The 24,000-nt window shown below is 43.8% G+C and overlaps 1 protein-coding gene across 1 annotated transcript in view; it reads right to left on the bottom strand.

Moving 5' to 3' along the window:
• Positions 1-24,000, bottom strand: part of Caln1 (calneuron 1) — a 485,154-nt gene that overhangs the window by 419,317 nt on the left and 41,837 nt on the right. The window contains exon 2 of the mRNA XM_031338124.1: positions 19,942-20,131. Coding sequence (XP_031193984.1) covers positions 19,942-20,060 — 119 coding nt within the window. The 5' untranslated portion in view covers positions 20,061-20,131. The remainder of the gene's footprint in view (positions 1-19,941; positions 20,132-24,000) is intronic.

The raw sequence follows: 24,000 nt of genomic DNA, 5'->3' as shown, positions 1-24,000 counted from the left end.
AATAACCTAACAAGAAATCAATTGGAATACTATTAGGAATCATATGGGAACTCACTTAAATACCAAGTTACAAAAATATGTGTGCACCAAAATCAATACCTTTCTCCCCTATGAAAATAACAAGGTATGAAATATAATGGAAGCCTAGATATTTTTTTCATTTGCAATAGAAATAAAATGTTCAGTCTGTGTGGATAGAAATTTAAAACTCTCTTAAGATACATTAAAGGACCCTGGAATAAAAAGAAAAGAAAAGAAAGGAGCAAACCTTGTTAATCTTTTTAAAACAATAGCAAAGCTTCCTAAATTAACTTCAAAGTGATGACAATAGGGATCCCGGTGGGATTCTGTTATGGTCCATGGCAAACTATCAACTTAATGAGATCTAGAACCACCTGAGAGATGAACCTCTGGGCGCATCTATGAGGAGTTATCCTGACTGAGTTAACCAAGGTGGTAAGACTCACACTGAATGGGCAGCACCATCACATGGGCAGGGGCTCTGGGCTGAATAAAATGGAGACAAGGTGGACTGAGTACCAGCATTTACCTCTCTGCTTCCTGACAGCAGATGCAACATGGCCAGCAGCCTCACACTGCCTTCTCCACTATGAAGGACTATACTCTTGAACTGTGAGCCACAGTCAACCCTTCCTCCCTTAAATTGCAAACTTTGTCAGGTATTTTATAATAGCAGCAAAAGAAGCTAAGACATTGATATTATAATCAGATAAAAAAGTTCTAGAGTTCACCTGCAAGACTCAATATTTATGAAGGTAGAAGAATGAGCTTTACTTGTTATTAAATATACATTAATTATATGGCAATTAAAACTGTGGATTTATCTATAATTGTCATAGTAATTCAGGAAAAAAATTTTAAAATACTTGGGATTTATTATCGGGTTCCATATCTCCCTTCGAAATACAATCTCCAAAAGAGAAGGACTCTCTCTCTCTCTCTCTCTCTCTCTCTCTCTCTCTCTCTCTCTCTCTCTCTCACTTTTAATCTCTTTATTTCTCCTTTATTCCCCTTCCCTTCCTCTTTCTCTCTCTCCTCCTCCCTCTTTCTTTCTCCCTCTCCCCCTCTGTAATTCCAGCACTCAGAAAATGAAAACAGAGGGATCAGGAGTTCAAGGTCATCCTATGTTACAGAACTACTTTGAAGCCAGCCAGGTTATATGAAATCCTGTCTCAAACAAACAAAGTACCAGTGGGAGAAAAGTCAGTATAATAATTAGCCACATATGTTAATGAAAAATAAACTTGTTTTTAAAAATCACTAATAATCATAGAACTATTAACATAAGAGATTAAGATGCCCCATTAGATTGACATGACTTAAAACTATGGAGAAAATTCAGTATAAGACTATATAAACATGTATCCTCTTAGAAAGTAATAGGAAATATATGCCCCACTTCTACCTGAGGTCTTATAATGATAGCTACTAATGGTTTTTTCAGGAGTATGGTCCTGGTAAGTTGATCGTGACTTGGGGAGATGGCATGTGGGGCTCCAGAAGGAGGGTAAATATGACCAAAATACTTTATATATATGTATTAAATTCTCAGCAAATAATATTTTTTACATCCCAAGACATAAATCAAATTTCAAAACAGCCTGTCCAACATAATACCTTTTATTCAAAGTCATACACAGCTAAATTTTTTGCGTACGGCCTAGAAATTTCTTTCTCAGGAAAATAGTTAATAAATAAGGCATTCAAATGTTCACAAAAATATTCATCCTAGACTATTTTCAGCAGTGCTATTGAGAATAGTTTCTAACTGCAAACTACCCAGATGCCGGGATAGATAAATTATGACACGGACTGAGAACATGACACATCTGTAGTGAACAGCCTGTAAACACGGAGCAGGGGTAGATCTTTACAAATTACATGAGAGAAGAATGATGAAGACAAATTCACCTTCATGTTTATATGTAACAAACTTAAAAACAGACCAAGGTAGCCTCTGTCACCAGGAGTCAGTACAGTCCTGCAGCCTCAGTTGGTGAGGAGTGGCTCTCTTATTGTTCTGTTTTCTGTGACGAGACACCATGACCATGGCAACACTCACAGAAGGAAAATGCTTAATTGGGGCTGCCTTACACTTTCAGAGGTTCAATCCGTTATCATCATAGCAGGAAACATGACAGCATGCAGGTAGACATGGTGCTGGAAAAGAAGCTGAGAGTTCTACATCTTGATGGGGCAGCAGAAGTGAAAGGCACCCTAGGTCGAGCTTGAGCATGTGAGACCACAGAGCCTGCCCCACAGTGACAGTGACATACTTCCTGCAGTAGGCCACACCTACTCCATCAAGGCATACCTCCTAATCTTTCTAATCTTTTCAAACAGTCCCACTCCCTGATGACTAAGCATTCAAATATATGAGCTCATGGGGGTCATTCTTATTCAAAGAGCCTACTGTTCTTAGCCTTCATCAGAGAAGCTTCTTACTGAAGCCAGAAGATGGGGAGATGCACGGCAAAAAGACGTCTTCTGGAAGCAACATAGATAGCCATTGTGCTCATGAACCACTGCAGCCGTGGTTATCTGCACAAAGTACCATCAGCATTTCATCAAAGATGGGAGAGGAGCTCATTGGAGCCCACGTCTCCACCAAGGGATTATCGCAGTTAATGGTTGTTGGGGGAAGAAGTGTCATTTTTCTCAAAGCCATTGATAAATAGACCCCACTGCCACCACCCTCAAGCAAGTCATTCTAACCTCAATGGAAAAAGAAAATATGAAAGCAGGGAGGATTCTAATGGGAGAGAGAGGAAGAACTGTCTTAGGCTTCCATTGCTATGAAGAGACACCATGACCACGGCAACTCTTACAAAGAAAAACACTTAATTGGGGCTGGCTTACAGATTCAGAGGTTCAGTCCATTATCTTCATGGTGGGAAGTATGTCAACTTTCAGGCAGACTTGGTGCTGGAGGAGTCCAGAGTTCTACATCTTGATCCATAGGCAGTAAAAGGAGACTGTGTGACTGGGTGTAGCTTGGGCATATATAACCTCAAAGCCAACAAGACCACACCTCCCAATAGTGGGACCCTATGGGTCAAGCATTCAAACACATGAATCTATGGGGGCCAAACCTATTTATACTACCACAGGAGGATAGAGAGGAATGGGGGTGGAAATTACTAAACCTTGTTATATAAATGCACTTAAGAATAAAAGAAATCCGGGCAGTGGTGCCACATGCTTTAATCCCAGCACTTGGGAGGCAGAGGCAGGAGGATTTCTGAGTTTGAGGCCAGCCTGGTCTACAGAGTGAGTTGCAGGACAGCCAGGGCTACATGGAGAAACCCTGACTCAAAAAAAAAAAAATGAATGAAAGAAATCTCAGGCTGGAGAAGTGGTTCTACAGACATGAGCACCAGTTCCCAGTACCTACCTCCTTGTGGGGTAGTTCACAACCACCTGTAACTTCCAGGGACCTAATGCCCTCTCCACTTCTCCATGGGCACTGCCTGCATGTATACACATACACTTAGATACATACACATAAAATAAAATGAAACAAATCTCTCTTTAAAAAGTTAGAAAATGGGCTGTCGAGATGGCTCAGTGAGCAAAAGCACTGACTGCTCTTCCGAAGGTCCTGAGTTCGGATTCCAGCAACCACATGGTGGCTCACAACCACCTGTAATGACATCTGACGCCCTCCTCTGGTGCGTCTGAAGACAGCTACAGTGAATTATGCCAGAGAGAGCTGGGTCGAGCAAGCGGGCAGGAGCAAGCGCTTAGGAGCAAGTGGGGCCTGAGCAAGCAGGGCTGTCCTGAGTTCAATTCCCAGCAACCACATGATGGCTCACAGCCATCTATACAGCTACAGTGTACTCATACACATAAAAATAAATAAATCTTTTTTAAAAAGTTAGAAAATAAATAAAAGTAAGGAAGTGGGACAATTAACTAATAAAAATAAGCACTGGAAAGCTTATTGGATCACAGGGAGCTAGTCAGAAAGCTATACATAGATTTTTCTCCCAAAAGACTGTTAAGTGAACTCGAGTTTATAAAAAAAGAAAAAGTGAAAAACAGCATCTATCCAAAGGCTAACGTGCTGGGCAATTCCTGTTGATTCTGTTATTGCTGAAGCTAATCCCAAAATTCATTTTAAGAAACAAATTTATTAGAGGATTATTGAAATACAACAAACTGCATGTAGAGTTCTATCTAGACTGCTTCAAACTAAATGCATACATACATACACACACATACATATATACACAAACATGCACAGATACACAAATACACACATACATACAAACACACACACATATGCATACATACACACAAATACACACATACATACAAACACACACACATATGCATACATACACACAAATACACACTCATGTACAAACACATACATACACACATATGCACAGACACATGCATACAAGCACGTACATACATATACATACACACATATACACAAATACATACAAACAAACACACATACATACACATACAAACATACACATATACACACATACATACAAATACACACATACATGTGCACATATGTACAAACACACATATACAAACATATGTATAAGCACACAGAGACAAACACATGTGATGGATGATTTTGAGATTCTGATTTTCCAGCTTCCACCTCCCAAATGTTGGGAATATAGCTATGCATCACCCTGGTTTATGCAGTGCTGGTGATGGAGCGTCATGCATGCTAGTAAACACTCTACCAACTGAGCCCCAGCTCCTAATTTGCTAAGCTTTTGTTTGTGCATATACCCATATCGCATTCCTTCCTTTCACCTTCCTAATCGTCTCAATCATGATAGTTAGAATTTGAGGGACATAGATTTTTTTATGTCCATGTTCATCTGCCCCCCCCCCAATGCTGGTGATCAAACACTAAGCTACAACCCTAACCCATTATTTAGCTTCTTTGGGGAATATAAGGAACAAGGTTTTATCTATCCCAGACTGGCCTCCTACTGCCTATGTAGTCAAAGATGACCTTGAATTTACAATCCTCCTGCCTCCACTTTCTCATTGATGGGATTACGGGATGCTATGTCTCGGGGCAGGCATTCTACCAAGTGAGCCACATCTGCCACTCTAGTTTCCTTATTCTTTATCTCTGTACAGTTACAGAGGTAAAGAGAGAGGTATAATCCTAGAAAGTTCTGGAAACTTCCAGAGGTAAAGCTTAGCTGAAAAGAGTTACTGGGGACAAGTCCTCCACACGTGTGTATGTGTGTGTGTGTGTCTCCCTCCACGTGTGTGTGTGTGTGTGTGTGTGTGTCTCCCTCCACACGTGTGTGTCTCCCTCCACACGTATGTGTGTGTGTCTCCCTCCACATGTGTGTGTGTCTCCCTCCACACGTGTGTGTGTGTCTCTCCCTCCACGTGTGTGTGTGTCTCCCTCCCTCCCTTCTTCCATGTGTGTGTGTGTGTGGTGTGTGTGTGTGTCTCCCTCCACACATGTGTGTGTCTCCCTCCGTGTGTGTGTGTGTGTGTGTGTGTGTGTGTGTGTGTGTGTGTGTGTGACGTGTCTCCCTCCCTCCCTCCTTCCCTCCTGCAATTTCCAGTCCACCGTGAGGTTCGCAGCCTCTCCCACTGCCCTTGCCACCATGATGCTCCTCCTCATCACAGGCCCATAAGGGCTGAAACCTCTGGAAGTCTGAATTGAAGTAAATCCTTCACAAAGATGTGAAAGCAGAAGTATGAGATGGATAGCTGGGAGAAGAGGGAGACCAGCCCCGTGGGAGAGGAACAAGAGAGGGCAATGGAGCAAATATGATCAAAACACAGTATATACATGTATGAAAATGCAGTGAGACCTGTTGTTATATATTATTAACATATATGTTAAAATTAAACAAAAACATTTAGGAGCCATCAAGATGGCTTAGCAGGTAAAGGTGTTTGCCACCAACCTTGTCCACCTGAGTTCCATTCCTGGAACCCACATGGTACAAGAAGGGAACTGACTCCAGCCAGCTCTCATCTGTCTTCATCTGTCTGTGTGCTGTGGCAGTGTGCCTCCCTGATACAAATAAATAAAGTGTATAAATAAGTGTTTTAAAGGATTTTTTTAATTCCTTCCTAAAGTTGCTTTTCTCAGGACTTTCCTTACTGAGAGGAGAAACAGAGAGTCATTGAGTCTTCAGTGTGTTATATTAATGATTTAAATTTAATTACTCAAATAAAGTTACAATTAATAGTCATGGTAGAGTCTTTGTATGAACATACATTCAGCTGTTTAAATATCTAGCTTTTAAATTAGTTAACTAGAAATGGAAAGCATGAGATAAAACAGATACACGTTTGACTGTGTGAAAATTTGCAAAATTGTTACATAAAGCAACTGGAACATTTCATATCCCCCTCCCAGAATAGCCAGTACTACCCACATTCAGGGTTCCTTTCCTTCTTAGATAAAACTCTCTAGAGACACCCTCACAGGCACATCTAGAGGTGTGTCTTCTGGGTGGTTCTAAATGCAATCAAGTTAACAATGAAAGTTAACATTTTAATTTTGTTACTAAACTTAAATTTTAATACAGTTCCAATAGCTCCACTCTGCCCAAAACACTTGCTATTTGCTATTCCCTCTTTTTAAAAATTTATGTGTATGAGTGTTTTGCCTGTAAGTATGTCTCTGCACCATGAGCGACCCTGGTACCCAGCCAGAAGAGAGTGGCCAATTCCTTGGGCTTATATTTACAACTAGTTGTGAGCCTTAGTGGCCATAGGAGTGTGAAGGCTGCTTGTTCACCTCCAAGAAAAGGGATTTCCAGTGCTCAGAACCCTTCCGCTTTGTCTTAATAATTGTTCTATTGTTCTGAAAAGAAACTATGACCAAGGCAAGACTTATACAAGAAAGCATTTAATTGTGGGGCCTGCTTATAGTTTCAGAGCTTTAGTTCATCATCTTTGGGAGGGGGGCCTGGCAGCATGCAGGTAGGTGTTAGAACAATATCTGAGAGTTACATTGTGTGTGTGTGTGTGTGTGTGTGTGTGTATGTGTGTGTGTGTGTGATAGAGAGAAAGAGAGAGAGAGAGAGACAGAGACAGAGACAGAGACAGAGACAGAGAGAGAGAGAAAGACTGATACAATATGTTTCCTTCAAATTCTCCTGATCCTTTCAAATAGTTCCAGTTCCTTTGTGACTAAGCATTCACCTCTATAATGGGGCCATTCTTATTCAAAGCACTACACCCTTCCTATTCAGTCTTATATTCTAGCCCAGGAGCTGGCGCTGCCCACATTCAGGGCTCACATTTCCTTCACAGTTAAACCTCTCTGGAAACACCCTCCCTGACACATGCAGTGGTGTGTCTCTCAGGTGGTTCTAAGTCCAGTCAAGTTAACAATGAAAGTTAACCATCACAAGCACTGTTCTGGAAAGATTAGAATGGGATAGTTTACACTAAAGAAAAGAAAAACTTGTTCTGAAATTTGTTCCTGGGCCTGGAGAGATGGCTCAGTGATTAAGAGCACTTGCTATTCTTACAGAGGACCCAAGTTTAGTTCCCAGCACCTATATAGGGCAACTCTCAAGTCATCTGTAACTCCAATTCCAGGGGATCCAATGCCCTCTCCTGGCCTCTGTAGGCACCTACGCACATACCCACTGACATGTATATACACATAAAAATCTTTTCAAAATGGAAAAAGTGTTCTTACCCGTGAGATCAGGAAAGAAAACAAACAATGTTATTGTCACAGCTTTCTCCCACATGTATAGTGTCACTTTTGAGGGGGTAGGTGTAAAACAGCTAGGTGGGGGGTAGGGGAGATACAGCCGCTTGTCCTGCTGTTTGCTTGTTTAAACATTAATTCCAGTTCCTAATGCATAATTACAACTTGGGTGTGACCAGAGAAGTATGCAAAGACTCTTTCATCACTATAACTGGGGGAGCCTTGCAAACTTGACAACCTGAGTTTGAACCCCAGAACCTACCTTGGCACACATCCAAAATTATAGAGGGATGAGACAGAGAGACAAGCAATAAGCAAACTGTCGTGCAGGTATAAATTGTAATGTGAGCCAAGGACAAAAATGAATGAGGAGAAAAAAAATTAAAGAGGAACAAGCTTGGATGAGCAGGGAAGGATGGGTAAGATCTGAGAAGAGTTGGAGGAAGGAGGTGGAAATATAGGATCAAACTATACTGTATAGATGTCTCAAAGGCTAGGAAAAGACATAGAGAACCAGAAAGTCATGACATGAGCCAAAGAGATGGCTCATCAAATTGAAGTGCTTGCTGCACAAGAGTAAGGACTGGAGCACAGACTCCCAGGACAGGAAAAGCCAGGGTGTCATTTGTACCTATAACCCCAGCACTGTAGGAGGCAGAGATGGGAGGCTAAGCCAGGTAACCTAGCTCCAGGATCAGTAAGAAATGTTGTCTCTATGGAATAGATTGAGACTGACAGAAGATACTCGATGCTTCCTTCTGGCTTCCAGACGTGTACGAATGGACACATGCACTCCCCAACATGTGTGCATACTACACAAACCACATTCACATATGAAAACACTAAATGTACACACAGAGATACATGTACAAAGACAAGACACAAAAGGCATCCATGGATCACAAATGCCTGTGTACTCAAGTGAACGAAAATAGTCTAAGGCTGGAGAGATGGTTCCGCTGTTAAGAGCACTTCCTGTTCTTTAGACGACCTGGGTCGGTTCCTGGCAGCCATGCTGGATGGCTCAACCACCCGTAACTTTGGTCCAAGAGATTCAATGCCCTCTTCTGGCTTCTGTGATCACTCACATGTACATTCTCTTAATTAAAATAAGGCAAGTATTTAAACAACCGGTCTGTAAAGGCTATGTACTATAGTGATCCCACGGAAAATGCAAAACGAGAGAGAGAGAGAGAAAGAGAGAGAGAGAGAGAGAGAGAGAGAGAGAGGAGACAAAGCATTGGTCCTTTTTCAGGACAGAGAAAGCATACTCTATACTACTGTAACTGTGGGTTCATAACAATATGCATTTCTGAAAACTCACCAAACAGCACCCATGTTTACTTGAATAAGTGCCAATTTTAAATTAATTAATTGATTAATTAAAAGGTAAGTAATGTTTTTTAAAGCTAACTCTCAATCATTCGATTTTACCTTTGAAGACTCGGGAACCAGAGGCTGGGGTGAAAGCCTGCTAGCTCAAACAGGCAAAGAAAGCACCCGGCTGACCTTCCTCCTCAGCTGATACCCCATCAGGAATGACCCTCTCTCATACCATCTCGTAAAAACAAAAACAACAACAACAGCAAAAACTCCTTCAAACCGAATGTCCCTCCCTTCTACTTTCTGTGCATCTCCTATCTGTCCTTCCAACTCCCTCTTACTCTGTTTTTCTTAATAATCCTGTTTCCTTCCTGTCAACTGCTTGCTTGCTCTACCTCTTGAACCTATGATTGACTTTATTTAATCCTGTTTACAGTATTCAGGCAGAAAATTCTTGGATTAAAAATGTGTCCTAAGGCTGAGCCACATCACAACCTAAAAAAGGTTTTCCCAATAAATAACACAATCTTGGGGCTCACAGCGTGATCAAATATCCTTTGATAATTTAAGGCTGTGAGGCATGGTGATGCAAGCCTGTAATTCTAGAGGCAGGAAGATCATTGGTTCGAGTTCATCCTCAGCTACAAAGGCTGAGGCCAGCCTGGGCTACATGAGACAATACCCCACAGAAGCATTTAAGAACTCAAACAAATCCTAGGATGGGATCCAAAGAGAAACAAGTTCATTTGTACTGCAGGCATATAAAATGACCTCACTGAAGAAGGAAGGAAGAAAGTGAAACTCAAATAGCTTTGGAAACAGAGCCACTGTGTAAACCTAAATGCAGTGAATGCTGGGCATGAGCATCACAGTTGACACGCGCAGATGATGAAGTCAGCTCCTGTGGGCCAATGATGTCATGATTCTCCAGACGTTGTGGATATATTGGGCCTCATTAAGTAAATGGCTGGTCGATGGCCAGAGCCAAATTGCTTTGCATTGGAGTAGGAGTCTATAGTTCAGCAGAAAGAGAGGGATCTAGAATGATCCATGTAGTACTGGACTAGGAAACAACATAGATCAAGGTTTAAGTCAGGATAACTATATGTACAAATCGGTGTGGATTGGATGTATGTGGGGCTTGGTATACATTCTTGGCCCTATTAGCTGAGAGGGCCTAGAAGTTATCATTGTCCCATAGCTACAAGCATATCTAGCACTCAGATCTTGGCTTCTGATCCCATTCTCTAACCAAAGAAACCAGGACAAGGGTCTGGGGAGATGGCTTGGTCAGTAACATGTTTGCCATGAATTATGGGGACCTGAGTTTGATCACTGCAACCGACATTTTCAAAATGTCGGCTTGATGGTGCACGCTTGTAATCTTCTTTATAGGGAGATGGAGGGAAGGGTATCTCTGGGACTTGGCAGACAGCCAGTTCACATACCTGATGAGTTCTAAGACAGTGAGAGACCCTGTCTCAAATTAAGCAAGGTAGAAGGCACCTCAGGCTGACCTCTACCATCACAGATGCTTGAATACAGGCACACTCATGCATGAGAGTACACGTGCAAAACATATACCAGAAAAACAAACAAACCAGGCCAGGAATGTGTAAAAAGAGGCTAAGATAGCTGTGGTACATCAAAATTAAACGTAGCTGTAGATGTTCCCCTTCGTGCCAGTAAAAAACAATCCAAAGACCAGAGTTGTCCCAATCTTGGTACAATATATATGTTACTTTTGCCCACAAATCTTGGCTGTTAAGTCTTGTGTGTCTCTAAGAAGTCAAATTTTAGCCTAAGAAATGCTTGACTAAATCAATTAAAAAGGAGACTTTGAACCAGGTAAAATGCTGGCCTATAATCCTAGCCCTCAAGAGTTGGAGGTAGAAGGACCAAGAGTTCAAAGTTATCCTCAGCTACATAGCCTGTCTCAGAAAACCAAACTACATAAGTAGAAAAATTAGCATCCAATTTAACACTTACTAAAATACCATTACTCTGGTCTACTGTTGGGGAGGTTGTTGAATTCTTTGGATGTCAGAGGGAGTCAGAGGGAGACCATTCCTGTGGGTCACATTTCCTAAAGAAGGGTGAATGTGACCAAGATGCTCATCAGATAGTGGGGCAGCATACACCTGTAACACCAGCTGTCAATTACTGAAGCAGGAAGATGGTAAGTCTGAGGCATAGACAGAGTCTCAAAACAGGAGAGATCTAGAGGAGAGGAGGGAGGGAGAGAAGAAGAGAAAGGACTGAAGGAAGAAAGGAAAGATCAATGGAATGAAGGACTGAAGGATAAAGAGGAAAGAGGAGGAAGGAGGGAGGGGGAGAGGGTGGAAGAAAGAAGAATGAGAGAGGGAGGGAAGGAGGAAGGGAGGGAGGGAGGGAAGGAGGGGAGGAAAGACTGACTGGTGGTCACGCCTATGTTGTTGCTATTACTATTATCCCATTGTCTTACAGTCATGAGTTATTTTTAAATACTGTTTACCCTTAGCTCTACAGCTCCTTGCATGTGCGACCATCCCCATGCCCACTCCATCTTATTAGTTAATGCACCACTGAAGACTTCACAGGCCCTATTGTGCCACCCACTTGTTTAATGCTTTAAGACAGCACTAGACTATAATTGATTTTCTTCACTGTTACCTTAAATGTTCTACTCTGCCTTTAGAAAACATAATTCACAGGCCTCGCTAGACTTGACAAAGAAACCCATACATTAAAAGAGCCTTTAAAATACTTTCTTTTTCTAATTCTAACAAGATTTCTTTTGCTTTGTTTTACTTTTGTTTTCTTAAGACTGGGTCTCATGTAGCCCAGGATGGCCTCAAACTTGCTATGTACCTAAGAGTTACCTTGAACTCCTGATCTTCCTGTCTCCACCTTCAGAGGCTTTCAGGTGTGTGATACCCAGCATAGTCAGCTTGCTGAGATTTCTTGGTACATTGTAACTTTCCCTACATTGAAACTCTCCAGCTAGTCCCAGGTCTGGTAAAGTCAATCTCTCTCTCTCTCTCTTGCTCTCTCTCTCTCTGTCTCTGTCTGTCTCTCTCTCTGTCTGTCTCTCTGTCTCTTTCTCTCTCTCTCTCTCTCTCTCACACACATACACACACAGTACCCTCCTGCCTTCGCCAACCCTAAAGGAGGTTGACTTGATCATCAATACGTATTGAGAATGGACAGTGACCCCGCAGAGTCCCAGATATGGACTTGAACTGAAGCCATGAGGCTTGAGATGCTACTAACCCATGTTCAGTTAGGGCAAAAACAAAAACACACATTCCATGCTATTCAAAGGAATCCACCCAACTCTTATGTCATATAGTGGTGGTAAAAGCCTGAAGTTAGACAAGAGAATCATGAGGTGGAAACTGAGTTTCCTTTAGGGGGATGTAAGAGCCAAAGGTCGGGGCAGATTACTGCAAAACCATCTTCTAAGCACCTGAGACTATTGTACACAGGAATGCACAGCAGCTATGACTGCCTTCTTAGGCCTACAGTAGACCAAGCCAATCAGCTTAGCAGCATAGGTTCTTAGAGCCTACCTCTGAAGAGTTTCGGCAGTTGCAGGATGCCAGAGTGGCATGGGTCTGTTTTCTTCCGGGAAACACCCGCTAAGATGTTCATGTTTAAGTGGATGACCCCACACCCATGCACATAAGAACAGCATTGAATAGACTCAGCGGGCTATGAAAGAGGACATGATATAGAAAAGAGGGTGGCAGGGTTGTTGGGGCAAGGGAAGAGCTGAAGAAGTAGAGGTCAAAGTGATCAGCATGATTAATACATGTGTGGAATAATTAAAGAATGGATCAAAAACCTTTTTAATGCATTGCCTCAGCTGTTAAGAGAACTTACTGCTCTCACAGAGGACCCAAGTTCAGTTCCCAACATACCACAGTCCACAAGCACCTATAACTTCAGCTCGAGTGTTCTCTTCTAACCTCCATGGGTACCTACCCTCATATGGACATACCCACAAATATGCATCACTCAAAAATAAAAATAAATCTAAAAAGTGGACCAGGGGTAAAAGAAAGACTTTGGTGATCCCAGGTCAAAGAATTCGGGGTATGGTAAAAGGATAATTTTTACTTTTTGTCTAGCTCAGCTGTCACGGGTTCTGTGGAGTTGAGGAGACATGCTTTGGCTGCACCTGCAGTTCTGACCTTCCCAGAGGACGATGCTCTTGACCCTGAGTGCTCATGATCATTTCCTCCAAGATCAACTCCATTAACAAGCAAATTCAAGTACTTCCTCTCTCTAGTCTCTTGCCTTTCCACTTCTGTGTCCCCTGTCCTCAAAAGCCCTATCCTTTGATGAGCCAGTGCAACTGCTCTGGAGAGCAATTTGGCAAAGTTAGCAGCAGAAGAAGGGGTGTGTGTATATGTGTGTGTGTGTCTGTCTGTCTGTCTGTGTCTGTGTGTCTGTGTATATATGTCTATCTCTGTGTCTGTGCATGTGTCTGTGTGTGTAGGGGTGGGTTTGTGTGTCTGTGTGTATATGTGTGTCTCTGTATGTTTGTGTGCATGTGTCTACATGTGTGTTTATGTGTGTGTCTTTGTGCATGTGTGTGTGTTGATGCCAGTAGTATGCACATTCACATGTGTGGATGCACACATATGTGGGGGTGAGCACGCTCATGTGCACATGCGGGTAGAGGGCAGACCTCAACCACAGTTGTCATTTCACAGGTGCCATCCACCTTATTTGATTCTTTTTATTTACTTATTTATTTATTTATTCACTTTTTTTTTTTGAGACAGGGTTTCTCTGTGTAGCCCTGGCTGTCCTGGAACTCCATCTATAGACCAGGCTGGTGTTGAACTCAGAAATCTGCCTGTCTCTGCCTCCCAAGTGCTGGGACTAAAGGCATGTGCCATCACTGCCCAGCTTTCTTTTTAATTTTAAATGACATTTATTTGTCTCTTGTGTGTGTGAGTTCATCCTGGCTCTAATAGGGAGGTCAGACATCAACTTGTACAAGTCAGTTCTCTCTTCCTACCATGGGAGTCCCAAGGATTGAACTCAGGTCATCAAGCTTGGCAGTAAGTGATTTTACCCACTGAGCCATCTTGTTAGCCTTCTTACCTTGTGATGATTATTTTATATATCATTGTGGTGGTTGTTTTTGTCTCTCACTGGATCCAGGGATCACTAAGGAGCCTGGCTAATGAGGTCCAGGAATCCATTAACCCATCCCCACAACTCTAGCCCTGGGATTCCAGGCATGTACCACAGCACCAAGCCTTAGGTAGGAGTTGGAGATTTAACTCAAGTCCTCATGCTTACACGACCAGCACTTTACTGCACCAACTCCACAGCACCAGGGTACACTTTTTTTTGTCCCAGATATTTTGCTTCTAGAAAATTTATCTTTAGTATATATGTGTAAGTTCACAAGGATAGACTTACAAAGATGGTCATTGCATTACTGCTTGTGGCAGAGCAGAGGCGTGAAAGAAAAAGAGAATGAGAGAGGTGGCATTGAAAGGCACCAATAGGAGCACTTGGTTAACTAAATCACCAAATGTCTTAGTTAGGGTTTCATTGCTATGAAGAGACACCATGACCAAGGCAACACTTAAAAAGGTCATCATTTAATAGGAGCTGACTTACAGGCAGGAAACGTACCATTTAGGCAGACATGGCGCTGGAGAAGGAGCTGAGAGTTCTACATCTTGATCCAATGGCAGACACAAGGAGACTATCCTCTGCAAGCAGCCATGAGGAGCATCTTTTCTGCACTGGCCAGAGCTTGAACACCAGGAGACCTCAAAGCCCGCCTACACATCAATGTCGGATGGTTCCTGACAGCAGCCTTGGGCAACATGTTGTCACATGCATGCACACCCAAACAACATACATGTTCCTATACATGTAAAGATGTGAACACACACACACAGGTATATGTCTCTGGATGAGATTGCAGACACAGCCTGATCTTAGATTTACCCTAATACATAAACTTAACCCATTTCCCTCATGATCTTTATAAGCTGACGGGGAAACCGTTATTCACCTCTTCCTCTCCACCATCCATGTAAATCTACACATCCACATAGATCTAAATGGTGCCTTAATGAATAAATGCATGTGACCAGAAAATATCAGCTATGTTTGTTTGTTGGAAATAGGGACTGTAATGATTAGCTTTTGCTGTCAACTTGATGCAACCTGCTATCACCTGGGAGGAGAGAGTCAATGAAGGGTTGTCTGGATCAGGTTAGCCATGGGTACACCTGTAGAGAACTTTCTCAGTTGGGTTCCCTGAAGTGAGAAGACCCACGTTGACTATGGGCAACAATATTCCCTATTTATGAGCTATATTTTTAAAAGTAGAGACCACTGGCCAAGCAGGAAGCTGTTGCCCTCAGCTGTGTAGATAATATAACTAGTTGGCTGCATCAACCCTCTACTGCTGTAACTTCCTCCACAGTGGTGGACTTGGGGGTGGGGGAGTTGGGGTAAAAGAATCAGAAGTTCAAGGTCATTCTTGACTACATAACACATAGCAAATTTGATGCCAACATAGGATACACAAGACCACGTCTCAAATAAATAAATACCCAGATACATACATACATACATACATACATACATACATACATACATACAGAGAGAGAGACAGACAGACAGACAGAGAGAGAGAGAGAGAGAGAGGGAGGGAGGGAGAGAGAAAGAGAGAGAGAGGGGGGGGAAGGAGAGAAAGAGAGAGAGAGAGAGAGAGAGAGAGAGAGAGAGAGAGAGAAACGAGGTTAGGGGATGAAAAAAAGTCAGTAAAAATGCTTGCCTTGCAAGCATGAGGACCAGAGTTTGATCCCCAGCACCACATAAACAGCCAGGTTTGGTGACATACACTTGTAATTCCAGTACAGGGATGGTGGAGACAAGCAGATTTCTGGGACTCCCTGGCCAGCCAGCCCAGCCTAATCATCAGGCTCCAGGCTAGTGAGAGATTCGGTCTCAAAAAACAAGAAGACAACTCCTGAATAATGACACTTAACACTGTCCTCTGTCCTACACACACACACACACACACACACACACACACACACACACACACCAAAACTCCATTGTCCAGACCTAGTCCTTCTATTACAATTCAAGATGAACCAGAGATGCTTCATCTTGCTCCTGTGCCTTGTGTTACACACACTCAGGTGAACACAGCTTCCTTGGAGATGCTCCATGCCACAGCATCCTTGTTAGTTCTGATGAGTTCGGTACCACTGAGCCAAGCATTGGGGGAGAGAGAGCGGCACTCAGTGTAGGGATCATGGAGACCTACACTGTCGTGTTAAATTCACAGTCAAGAACAGAGGGAATTAATGCATGATTGACTGCTCATATGGAAGAATCAATATGATAGACTTATATTGATGGAGGAAAGGGAGACACAAAGAGGAAAGATAAAGGTGCCCCCCAAGAAACAACTAGAGTTGTTGACATCAGCCTAGCAACCAAGGCTAGCTTAGCAACCAGGCAAGGAGTTGAGTTCCTTCAGCCTCTTGCTATGTAAAACCATAAGGACATGGGGCAGTCTGTGGGACCTGTTTATGAAGAGACTCTTTATCAAAGCTATTTAGAACAGGGGTGGGAGGGAGAAATAGAGAAAGAGAGCAAGTGCCCTTTGAATCTCCATTGCTTTGAGAGTCAGCAATTTAATGACTCATACATTCTAGATCCCTGCTTTGTCTACACATTTTCATTTCAAAAAACTAAAAACACTTTGTTTGGAAGATTGGTTATTTTTAGCTTATATATCAATAGTACACATCCACTTCTCCCCAGAGAGAACAGCTTTCTTCAGATTGGCTGGCAGCACCACCCTAGAAGTGGAGCTGTTTGCTAAGCTGTACTTTGTCTAAGCTATTTGCGCATCTATCTGCCCCACTGTTTTTGTTTTTTTTTTAAGGTCTGCATTACTGACCACCCAGGAGTCAGTCAAGACCAGTTCCCTGACAGTTAGCTTTGTCAACTTGACACAACCTAACATCGCCTGGGAAGAGAGTCTCAGTGAGGGACTGTCTAGCTCAGGTTGGGCTGTGGGCATGCTTATGGGAATCATTTTCATTAGTGGCTGGGGGAAGAGCTAGCCTACTGTGGGCAGCTCTATTTCCTAGGCAGAGGTCCTGGCTGGCATAAGAGTGGAGAACCCATGTTCATATTCATTCCTCTCTGCTCTTGGCTATGGATGTAAGATGACTATTTAAAGTTCTTCTTTGTCATCTCCACACTGATGAACTCCTAACCAAGGATTGTGAGCTGAAATAAACCCTTCTTCCCTAAGTTGTTCTTGTTGGGGTGTTTTATCACAGCAACACATATGAAAGTAAAATGGCATCCTAGGATCCTCCTCCGGGTCTCAAGGACAGAATTGAATGAGCAGGTTTCCAGCCTCCAAACCTAGGAGCCACTGCCCTTACAAGTCAGGACAGCCAGCTCTCCAGGGGATCACCCTTGCCAATGGCTGCAACTTAAACCTTAGTATATCAACTTAGTATTTGGCCTTGGAGATATACAGATGCAATTTCGTCACTCAAGAGAATGAGACAGGGGGATTGTGAGTTTTATATCAGCCTGGAATCCAGAGGGAAAGGGGGTGGGTAGTGAGCAAAACTTACCATATTTAAGGTGGGAAAATCCACATCATCTATGGACTGAACCATTCCAAAGACTGAAGTCCCAGACTGAATAAAAGGACAGGTGCTATAACAATACCATTCATATTTCTTTCTTCCAAACTATGAGTACCATATGACAAGACACTCCAGACTCCTACCAATATGTCTTTCCCACTATGGTGGGCCATAGCTCTCCAAATCACAAGCTGAAGTAGTCATTCTTTCCTGAAGTTATTCTTCGTTGGATATTTGTCACAGCTACAGCCACAGCCAAAGTAATTAAAACACTTAGCCAAACTTCTCAAGCAGCCATTCTGAGCCCTCTCTTATAAAGACTTCCAGCTTCAAGCTCAGAGTCCTTGGGAAGGCTTGCTCTACTAAGATGCTCTTGACCAAGGGTTTCTTCAGCTCCTGCCCTTGATTTCTCAAAAACTGAGTTATCTTGAAGAAGGTTCTGGAATCTAGATAAAGTCATACAATGTCCTGTGCCTATGCCCTCCACTTCTGCATTTCTACAACTCTGGGGAAATGTCACTAAAATTCAAGAACTGCATCACCTAAAATATTTCCATCCCCACCCCCCCATAAGCTTAAGTTCATGTCCTCTACCATAAATACTTCCCAACACTAATATGAGCTAGGATGGAGAGAGTAAGAGATTCCGTTACCAAGAGCCTTGGAGAGTTAACCTTAGAACAGACCAATGTAAAGAACTCACTGCACTGTAATGTTTAAGGCCAGTATCACACAGACCTAAAATCTTCCTCTATCCAAAAAAAGTCTTGAGTTTTCATAGTATTCATGGGTAGATTCCTGGGCAAAGAAAAAGATTAAGTTCAAAACTCAGGGAGTCCTGTGGCTGGATAACATATAGATCCCCACATCCTCAATGGACCTCTTCTGTATACAGAGAGAGGCCAGGAAGAACAGGAGTTGGGAGACAGGAGGGAGAGGAGGAAGAGGAGAGGGAGGAGAGGGGAAGAGAAGGGAGATGAGGAGGGGGAGGGGAGAGGAGGAGGGGAAGGAGGGAAGGGAGGGGGTGGGGAAGGGGAGGAAGAAGAGGGGAGGGGGGAAAGGGAGAGGGGAGGCAGAGAAGGAGGGGAGGAGGGGAAAAGGAAGAAGTAGAGAAGGGGGTTTTAAAAAGGAGGAGGAGAAAGAGGAAGAGGAGGGGTAGATAAAAGATGAAAGAGATGGGGAATAGGGGAAGTAGACCATGATTGGCCCCAGAGAGACTTGGGTAGGAATTCTGGGTTCTCCTTTGATCTTGTGACCTCAAGCCAGTTACTCAGTATTTTTTTTAACCCTTTTCACCTGTAAAAATGCGCTCCCACCGATTGGCCTGGTGATGCAGGCCTCCAGCTACTTGGGAGACTGAAGCATGAGGGTGTTTTTTTGTTTGTTTGTTTGTTTGTTTGTTTTTTTTGAGTTCAAGGAGTATTTGGCCTACTGAGTGGGCTTAAGGCAAGCCTGAGCAACTTAGTGAAACCATGTCTTAAAGTAAGAAAAAAAAAGAAGGCTTAGGATTTAGTACAGTGGTAAAGAACCCGCCTAGAATCTCCCAGTGAGAGACTTGGGGTATGCACCTTCCTAGAATCCCCCAGTGAGGGGCTGGGGGCGTGGCTCAGTGGTACAGCCCCTGCCTAGAATCCCCCAGTGAGGGGCTGGAGGCGTGGCTCAATGATAAAGCATTTACTTGTCTTAGCACTAGTGAAGGGCTAAGTGTAGAACACTTGCCCAAAATCCCCTAATAAGGACCTATATAGCACTGGTCTAATACACACAAGATCCTAGGTTCAGTATCCAGTACTCTGTGTATGTGTATGCGTACACACACACACACACATACACACTTAAAAAGTCCTCATGAGAATATTTTGAGAATTAATTACAATGACCCATGTAAAGGCTCTGTCTCCACGCTGTCACTTGCTCTGTGTTCTGCAAGTTACATCTGTTTCATAACAACCCACACCCTCCCAAAGGCATTACTGATAGTGAGTTTGCAACCACACCCTCTTGCCTTGAGAGTGCATCTCAGAGTCCATGGAAACCCACCACCTCCAGAATCCACATAAACTCTGCTTCCTTCTGGATAGCTCATCCTTTGGTAAGCCCCTATTTCTACAACCCCCCACCTCCCACTCCCATGGTGGACTCTTTATAGAATCTCCTCTCTACCCTAGACCCGGGGCATCAGAGGCTTTCATACCCCACCCCCACTCCCCTACCTGGGAGTTGCAAAGCAATCTAGATCCAGGGATTTGGGGTTGGGGGGAGACTTGCCAGGTGGGGAAGTCAGGGGCTGGGCTTCTCCGTTGCTCTTCTCCCCTTTCGGGGGTTTCTTGGTCCCCCTTAGTCTCATTCTCAGGCTTCCCATCTCCAGGTTGCTCAGGCAGCCGCATCAGGGGTCCAGGGTGATGAGGTCAGAGATTTGGGGGTACATCAAAGGGACATCAGCGAAGACATTGAGGCTCTGCAAGGAGTTGAGAGAAACTTACTGCCGGAAACAGTATCGAGTGGTTATTTACTCAAAGTCAGTTGCCTAAATAATTCACACCTGCCCTTCCATGTTTACACAGGACAATGGTAGACACAACCGTGGCACCAGGAATATAATTATAGTACTGACAGATGTTTAGTTATTAATAAGGGCTCAATGTCACCAGAGAATATTATATAACAAACGGATCTGTGCCTCTGGAAGCAACTTTAATCTTTCTAGGTACTTTTCCATTCATACCCTCAGGCTTTGCCTAAGCAGAAACAATATAAAATGAACAATAGCAGATACCAACTTGATGGCCCCTTGCAACTAAGCCCAGCACTTCACATGTGTATTTGCATTAGGGATGGAGCTTAGTGGTGGATACTCACCCAGCATGTGTAAGACCCTAGGTTCCATCCCTACACCCATCCCTACACCTCAGCCAAAGAGGAAACCTAGCCAGGGCTCAATGGAGCGCGTCTGAAATCTCAGCTACTCGAGAGGATGAGCCAGGAGGACTGTAAGCTGTAAATTCAAGGTTTGTATAGGCTGCAGAGTGAGTTCAATGCCAGCCTGAGCTGGAGAGCTCAGGGCAGCTTGGGCTACAGAGCGACAGCCTGTTTCAAACTAAAAAGGGAAAGTCATGAGATGACTCAGCAGATGAGGGAGCTTGCCCTGCAACTTGAGGTCAAGCTTCAGAATGCACACAACAGTGGAGGGAAAGAACCTAATCCACAAAGTTGTCCTTTGACCTCCACATGTGCTCTGTGGCACACTAGCACCTCCACACACATATCACACATATATACATGTTCAGCGTGTACACATATGTGATGACAAAAAAATATTTTTTAGGTTAAAAAGGGGACTGGAGATATAACTAAGTGATTGGGCTGGAATGTCCCAAAGGATGAGACCACAGGGAGTCCGTTCAGAGAAGAAGCTGCTCAAGTTCAGAGTATTAAACAAAGTGTGTGTGATCACACACACACACACACACACACACACACCAGCACAAGACACTGCTTGCCCCGTGTCTCACCACTGATAAATGCTTAGGGAGATCCACATAAGCAGGAATGGTTTATTTTTGACTCACAGCTTCAGTGGTATCAATTTGTAATACACTGTGTATTGCTTCTGGCCCTGTCATAAGCTAGAACATCATGGTGGAAAGTGATGAAGCAAAGCGGCTCACCCTATGGTAGACATGAAGCAGAGAAGAAGCAGAAAGTGGCCAGGGATTTCGTGGGTCCTTCAAAAACCATCTCCTAATGATGCACTTCTGCAGCTAATTGCCACCCCTTAAAGGCTCACTCCTTTTCAATGATGTCATCAGGTTATGACTCTATCCTTAGGTTAATATGTTCATGAAACTGAAGTCTCTTCAGAATTTGATCATCTCCAAAAAGTCTCAGTTCTGAACACTGCTGCACTCGGAACCCAGCCTTGGACATGTGAGCTTTTTGGAGAGCTATGTCACTGCCAAACCATAACACAGTGTTATATATCAAATTTCCTCTGAGCTGAAACAGTCCATCCCGGAGGAAAGCTCCTGAAGACTCAGCAAGGAAACAACCAGCAAGTCTCAAGATGTCCCTGAAACTTAGCAGATTCATAAGCCCTAGTCACCTTTAACTTTTAACCTTACATGGCCTAGGGTCACCCAAGAAGGAAATTTTAGTTGACAGGTTACTTAGATGAGGCTGACCTGTAAACGTGTTTGTGGGAGATCATCTCAACTATTAATCGATGTAAGAAGGCCCAACTCCATTGTGGACAGCACCATTCTCTGGACTGTTGGTCTTAGTCTCTAGAAGAAAGCCAGCTAAGCTTGGACAACCACCAAACAGCATATTTTTCATGGTTTCTGCTTCAAGGTCCTGATTTCATGCAATAATGGACTGTAATCTAGAAGTAAGAGCCAAAAAAACCCTTTGTTCATTGTCTTACTTAGGGTTTTACTGCTGTAAACAGACACCATGACCAAGGCAACTTTTATAAGAACAACATTTAACTGGGGCTGGCTTACAGGTTCAGAGGTTCAGTACATTATTACCAAGGTGAGAGCATGGCAGCGTCCAGGCAGGTATGGTGCAGGAGGAGCTGAGAGCTCAACATTTTCATCTGGGATAAGGGTCTTAAAGCCCACGCCCACAGTGACACACCTACTCCAACAGGACCACACCTTCTAATAGTGCCACTCCCTGGGCCAAACATATACAAACCATCACACTTACTTACACTGCTTTTGGTCAGCATGTTTCATCACAGAAAACAGAAAGGACATCTATCTCTCCCTCCCCAAATAATTTCAGCAGTTAGAGCTGCTGGGAAAAAGGAGATGTCTGAACCAACAGAGCTGCCTGCAAGTAGTGCAGTTAGCTTCAGATTCCAGCTTTCATGAGTTGTCACCCATGCTCGAGTGGCTTTTAGAGATGCAGCATATGCTTGTCAGCCACCCTAATATATCCACTGCTTCAGCAAGCTGGACTGTGGAAGTTTAGTTACCCTGGTCTCATCAGTTCCCTCTCTGGGGTGAACAGACCTTTGTTCACATCTCTCTGGGAACAGTGAGACATGGCACATGCACACCAAAACTAAATCTCAGGTACATAGTCACAGTATATACCAGCACCAATCTTCAAACACACACACACACACACACACACACACACACATGGATTTCAGATGCCCGCACACGTTCCACAGCCTCCATCTCTCTGGGCACTCTCTTAGAGAACAGTGCGTATTCACACTCACACACTCATGCAAACAGCACCAGTCAGGCCTTGGGAATGAACCCCTAGTCACCTCAGACCTGAATTCAAACTCCTTCTTTGACTCTCACACACCCAAGTACTCCCATACCCCGACACTGCACCCCCACGGCTGACGCCACTGTACACGCTGTCCCCCCACCTGCGCGGTGCCACACCACTCTCTCACATGCCCCCCCTGTGACTCGCTGATTCACATGCACTGACACCCGCTCCCCACGCATGAGGCACGCATCTAGACTCTCTCAGTCGCCTCTAGTCATCTCGTGAAGTTCAACAGGAAAAACAAATTTTCCATGTGCTGACAGTAGACATTTTTTAAAAGTGACATTTTATTTTCAAATCTGGTTTGAGTTGCCAAGGGAGAGCTAGCACCATGAGAGCCATGTGACTGGTGGGAAACATGGGGTTCCAAAGATTTTCAGCTGGCGCCCTTAGGCAGAATCCTTCCCTGTCAGGCTCCTCCAGGCGGTGTGGCCACCAGGAAAGAGCTGCTAATGGAAATGGAGCTGCAGACCTGGCGTTGGAACAGCTCAGAGCTCTCTTACAAGGCTGTCCGTGTTCACTGGCATCAGGCTTGAGAGCTCAATCCACTTAATGACTTGGAGCTCGGCCGTGGGTCCTCGGGAATATGGCCTTGGGGAAGGCAGCTCCCCAGATGGAAAAATGGCTCCTGCAGCTCCAGTGGCCTTGGGTGTCAGAGAAGCTCCAAGCAAGAAGACCTATCACAGGGCAAAGATTTCCAGCCAGAAGCCATGCCCTCAGGATGCCCACTCCAAGAACAGTGCTGGGGGGCTGCAGGGGTGGGGGAAGGGGGTGTCCAGTCAGTACAGTGTTTGCCATACAAGCATCGGAACCTGAAGTCCTCAGAGCCAACATTTTTAAATCAGGACAAGGGAAAACTGGCTCAGCAGGTAAAGGACAGGCTGCTCATCCATAGGACCTGAGTTTGATTCCCAGCATCCCCGTGGTAGATAACAACCACCTGTAACTCCAGCTCAAGGGGATCAATTCTGACCTCTGTAGGTACCGAAGGCAGATGCATATAGTAAGCACACAAACAGGTAAAAACAACCA

The sequence above is a fragment of the Mastomys coucha genome, unplaced genomic scaffold (assembly GCF_008632895.1).
Source record: "Mastomys coucha isolate ucsf_1 unplaced genomic scaffold, UCSF_Mcou_1 pScaffold22, whole genome shotgun sequence".
NCBI classification, from domain to species: Eukaryota; Metazoa; Chordata; class Mammalia; order Rodentia; family Muridae; genus Mastomys; species Mastomys coucha.
Note: the sequence above shows the minus strand (reverse complement) of the source record. Positions and strands in the feature narration are given on the sequence as shown.